This window comes from Varanus komodoensis, unplaced genomic scaffold (genome assembly GCF_004798865.1).
Source record: "Varanus komodoensis strain SLA01 unplaced genomic scaffold, ASM479886v1 scaffold19, whole genome shotgun sequence".
NCBI lineage: Eukaryota > Metazoa > Chordata > Lepidosauria > Squamata > Varanidae > Varanus > Varanus komodoensis.
This window is the reverse complement of record NW_025335550.1, coordinates 12,102,711-12,108,014: the sequence shown is the minus strand read 5'-3', so window position 1 is coordinate 12,108,014 and position 5,304 is coordinate 12,102,711. Positions and strand designations below refer to the sequence as shown.

General features: G+C 64.6%; 1 protein-coding gene across 1 annotated transcript; it reads left to right on the top strand.

Moving 5' to 3' along the window:
- Positions 1 to 3,441: 3,441 nt before the first annotated feature.
- Positions 3,442 to 5,303, top strand: LOC123022403 (cadherin-1-like; the record flags this gene model as incomplete). The annotated part of the gene is made up of 3 exons (XM_044428102.1): positions 3,442 to 3,696; positions 4,855 to 4,998; positions 5,253 to 5,303. Coding segments are annotated over exons 1-3 (246 nt in total), but the record flags the coding sequence as incomplete, so codon positions are not given.
- Between the last annotated feature and the right edge of the window lies 1 nt (position 5,304).

Genomic DNA, 5,304 nt, shown 5'->3' with positions numbered 1-5,304 from the left:
TCAACATATCCGCTCAGCCAAGCCCTGTGATCCCGTGAGCAGCCACCCCCAGATTGGCTGAATCCCACGTCTGAACTGCCAGAGCAAAGTGGAGCCAGAAAGCGGCCGTCCAGCCTTCCCTGGCTGTGGTCTGTGTGGTGCCGCTCCCACCACCCCCGCAGCCCGGCACGGAGCTGGGTGTGTGAGGCAGGCTACGCACCTGTTGGAGAGCTGCCTGCAGAGACAACAGGAAGAGCAGCCATCAGCATCCATGGCTGAAGCCTGCTGCATCACGCACGTACCCGAGGGGGGGGGAGGGAGGGGGCCACCGGCGGCCGGGCCCTCCCTGCAGCGGGGCAGAGGGCGTGTGCCCCTCCCGCGGAGGGGCTCAAAGGGGTGGGAAGTGCCAGCTTGCCAGCAAAGAGCTCGTCTGCGGGATGGTTTTAAGAGGAGTCTGAGGGACTGAGGGAAAGGGCAGCGACAAGAGCCCGGCTCTCCTCCTTGCTGAGAATCTGGAAGACGAGAGATCCTTGGCCCACCCGGGTTCCATCCTGGAGTGCTTAAAGGTCTCACATGTGAAATGGCAGGTCTTCCAATGAAAATATGCAATATGGATTAGCCTTCTGTCCCAGAGGACTGGAGAGCAGCCAAGGTAACATTAATTTTAAAAAGCAGGCGGTGGGGGGGAATCTGGGAGTATCTAGGGAATTGCAGGCTACTTAGCTTAAAGTCTGTTCCGGTTAACTTGTCCCAAAACATTATTAAAGATAAAATGCATCAGTATGTGGAAGGACGAACCTTGCTGAAAAGACTCAACACGGTTTCTGCAAAGCTACGTTGTTGGTCTTTTGGAGTTCTTCTGGAATGTCAATACACATGCAGATAGGGCTGATGCAGCTGACTTGTTTACCTGGACTTCCAAGAGGCCTTTGACCTCCAGGAGGCCCTCGGAGAACGCCCCTGAGCAGTGGTGGAGCAGGAGCAGAGGACCTGCCACGGACCTGCCACGGCTTCAGGGGCAGGAGGCAGAGCGTAGAGTCGGAGGAGGGCTGCACCCAGCGGAGTCCCACAGCGCCCAGCACTGGGACCAGCGCCTCTCCGCTTGTCCATAAATAACGGGGGATTAGGAGCAAGCCATGAAGTGGCCAGGTTTGCTGATGGCGCCAACTTATTTAGGGTAGTTAAAACAGAGATCATGAGGGGCTCTAAAAGGCCCTCTGTACATGAGGAGAACATTCGTTCAAATCACAAATGTGGTTCGCTGTGAGCTGGTGTAAAAGGGTGGCAGTTCAGGGCCAGAATCCCAGCTGGCAGCCACTGAGAGAGCGAGCTTGGAGCTGCTCTCGGCCGGCAGATCAGCAGAAATGTCAACCCACCGTGCAGCTGCGATGCAACGGCAAATTCCAAGCTGGGCCTCTCTAGAAGAGGAACAGAAACCCACACGGAGAGCAATGCTTGCCAGACTGGCCTGGGATGGACCCACGCTTGGGAAACCGCGTGGCTTTGGCCAACACCCCTGAAAAGCATATTGTGGAGCTGGGGAAAGTGCAGAAAAGGCAACACAGGATCAAAGGGCGGAAGCAGCGCCACGATGAGAAACCCAGAACGCAGACATTAAAACTGACCTCCTCGGCCAGCAGGCCGCTCCCCCCCCCCTGCAAAGGCACCCATCTGTGGGTGTCTCTCTGTGGCTGGACATGCCTGAGGGAGGCTGCCCCGCTCGCGCGGCAGGCCCTACAGGTTGGCCGGCTGGCAGGGCACATGGGGAGGTGGTCCCTCAGCCATGGAGCGGGGCTGCCCCCCAGTGCAGCAGCTGGCACTGCGGAGAGGCCGCCAGGCACCTCAGGGGAGCGGCTGCAGGATTCTGGTGCCCGCGTCGTCCAGGGACGTGATGCCCAGGAGAAGGGTCCCCCACCCCCCCAGGAGCAGAGCCGAACCCTGCCCCGGAAGGCATCGGGCTGCGTGGAGGCCGTGCGGGGCCTGGCCGGTCACCCCTTCCCACGTGCAGAGGGGCAGGCAGGGCTGGAAGCGCTCCAGCTCAGCCGCCCGTCCTGCATGGATGAGCAAAATGAACAGCCGACTCGTGGGCTGCGGGCGAAAGTGGATCAGGCGGGTCTGCAAATGCCGATGGGATGGGATCACCGGGGAAGCACAGCCGTGCTCCAGCCAGGCCGGGGGGCAGGGCCTCGCCCTCTCCTGCAGAAGCCCCCAAGGGCCCCCCTCTCCGGGGGGAAGCATGGTCGCCTCGGCTGCTAAAGGGCTCCCACAGAAGGCAAGGGGCACCAAGGGGCGGCAGGGGCCTCGGGCGCCTTCGCAGGATAGGGGGCGTGCCGGATGGACCACGCAAACGCCAGCCCGGAGCACGGCCAGCTTCCTGCGGGCTCCTGCTTGGTGGGGAGGCCTCAGCAGGGACAACAACGCCTTTGGGGAGTGGCGGGCAGGGCAGCGGTGGGGCCCCTGGGCTCTGCGAAGGAGCCCGGCTGGCTATGCAGGTGGGGCAGGCCGCTCCCTTCCCCGGATCTTCTGGGCGGGCCGAGTGCCCTGGACCACGTGCAGCCGGCTTGACTGCATTGCCGTCTTCTCCAGCCTGGCGTCTGAGCACAGCTCGTGGCATCTCCTGGCCAGGCTGTCGTCCGAAAGAGCAGGCGAGCACCCGGTGGGGGGAAGCCATGGCATCGCCTCCCGGTCCCTCCATGCGGCCAGTCCTGCTGGAAAGGGGGCTTCCGGGAGCCGAGAGCGCCAGTTTCGGCACAGCACGATCCCCGCCCCCTGTGGCCGGACCGCCTCCTCCAGGAGGGTGCCTGCCACAGGAGCCCTGGCAGGGACGCCTGCAAAATGGCCACAGCAGCTGCCCGGGTCGGCCTCTGGCTGAACTCGGGGGCAGCCCGGCCAGGCGAGGCTGCAGCGCCGGCGCAGGCCCGGGGAGGGCGAAGACCCCTCGGAAAGCTTTTCCCCTTCGGAATGAGCGCCGCCGGAGCGCTCCTAGGGCGCCCTCGCGCGGCGGCCGAGGGCAGCGCCTCTGCCTGGAGACCCCCGCCCGGGCCAGCCCGCTGGGCTGCCCGCAGCACTCGCCTGGCGGGAGTACCCTGGCCGTGGGGACGCGGGGGCTAGCTGCCCCAGGAGGCAGCCAGGCGGCCCCCCGAGAGCGGGAGAGGGGGCGCCGCGAGCCGTGGGGATGCCCCCCACAGCTGCCACGACGACCCGAGTCATCCTGTGATGGCTCCGCTCCTGGCCAGCCGCACGGCCACCCCACCTGGCCAAGGGCAGGCCCGGCTTCCCTCGTGCCCCCTCCCCTCCCCTCCCCTTCCCTCCCCCCTGCCGTTCCTTGACAGCGCTAAAGGGGGGCGTGGGCGCTGCAAAGGGGCTGCAGGGCCGAGTCCTGGCCCGACTGGGCCCCACCCACGAAGGGCCTGTGGCCCCCAGGAGGCGCAGGGACCCTTCTGTAGGAGAGGCTCCCCATAAGCCTGCCCTGACCCAGTGGCACCCGCCTAGGTGGCCTGGGCCCTTCCCAGGGGGGTGTGGGAGCCAGATCCATGCCGTGCCCGCCCCGCCCCCCCCTTCTCGAAGGGCGCTGGCAGGCAGACTTTGCTCTCCCCGCATCTGCAGCGCCCGCCTGCCTCCCGGGAGAGTCTCACAGACCGAGGGAGAACGCGCAGAGGCTGCACCATGGCCCGCCCGGGGGTCCCGCTCCTGCTGCTGCTCATCCTCACCACGCAGGTAGGACAGCCCTCCTGCCCACGGGGGTGGGGGAAGGGTGGGCCGCGGCCCCGGGGAGGGGCGGCTGCAGGAGCACCGCCGTCCAGGGACCCGTCCTGCACCACACCGGCCCCGTGGCAGCTCTGGCCGTCATGCGCCCAGGGTGTCTTGCCGGGGGACCCGGACCTGGCAGGGCGACCTCTTTGTGGCTGGCTGGTCCACGTGGCCGGCCCGCCCCTCTCCCCTGCCACCATCTGCCTCTTCCCTTCCCAGCGCCCTCCGCCCGACACTCCTAAAAACAGGGAGCAAAGGGCAGCACATTCCCAAGCTTTTCTATGTGGGGACGTCCTGCAGAAGCACCCACATCCCAAAGCCCACTGCTAGCCAACCCCCTCCCGGCCACTTCTCTGCTCTGCCATGAAATTTGCGAGCCTTTTCCGATCCCGGCCCCTGCTAACTGCTGTGTTTACTCGGCAATTAACCGGGGCCGGGAAGGAGGCCAGGCACGAGGAGAGGGGTGGGGGAGGCAGCGAGCTGCTGGGGGCTGCGAGAGGAGCAGCTTTCCGAGCAGGTGCACTTCCTTGGCAGCAGACAAGCCAGGCTCTTGGGGGGCTCCCTTGCCAGATGAGCACCCAAGTGGAGGAAGACATTGGTGAGCACGCGGGCCAAAGGGGGCTGCGGGAATGCCGGACTAAAAGGAGAACAGGTGGTCCGGTGTTTCTCCGAAGGGTCTGCTAATGATCTACCACGCCCGTAAGGGCTCAGAAAAGCATTTCTCTTTTGGGAGAAGCAGCAGCCTCCCTTGCGAGTGGCGACCCCTGCGGCGATGTGGTGGGGGTGGTCAGGAGGGCTGAGGGGGTGTGACAAGGATTATTCGGGGGGACGGACCCCTGTGGCTTACTTTCAAGGTGACTTTGCATGATGGATGAACACACCCGTTAGTTGAGCAACGGACCTGCCTCTCCCATAATTCCCAGGCAAGAGGGAAGAGCGGACTATGAACTCCACTGGCCACACCAGATTAAATCTCATTTTGCTGCTGGCCAGTAATCCTTCCATGTGGCCACGGAGCTGCCTGGCACTTGAGTGTCTGGCAAACAGATCCCTCCACTGTGCTAAGAGAAAGAGGCCACGCCAAATCCAAGATGGAAGGGGACAGCGACCTGCCTTTCTCCACAGGAGTTCAGTGGCATCGCTCACACCCAGGTGCTGACCTTCCCGAAATCTGGCCCAGGCCTGAGAAGACAGAAGAGGGACTGGGTCATCCCCCCAATCACCTGCTCCGAGAACGAGAGGGGCCCCTTCCCCAAGCAGCTCGTGCAGGTAAGGGCTCCGCAGTGGGGTGGCTGCTCCGGGGGCCGACACGGGCCCAGGACGGCCCAAGAGGCGGGGACACCGGCTTGGACTGTCGCGGTGCCTAGCAGTGCCCCACCACGGACTCGGGGCGATGCCACGCTCCCCGATCCAGGAGGAAGTGGGACCGCGAGGGCCTCGCGTGTCCCCAGCAGCCCTTCTGCTCCGAGGGTCCGCTCCCGGCCGCCACCTGGCTGACTCTCTCAACCCACTTTCTGCACCAGATCAAATCCAGCAAGGCAAAAGAGATTACGGTCTTCTACAGCATCACCGGGC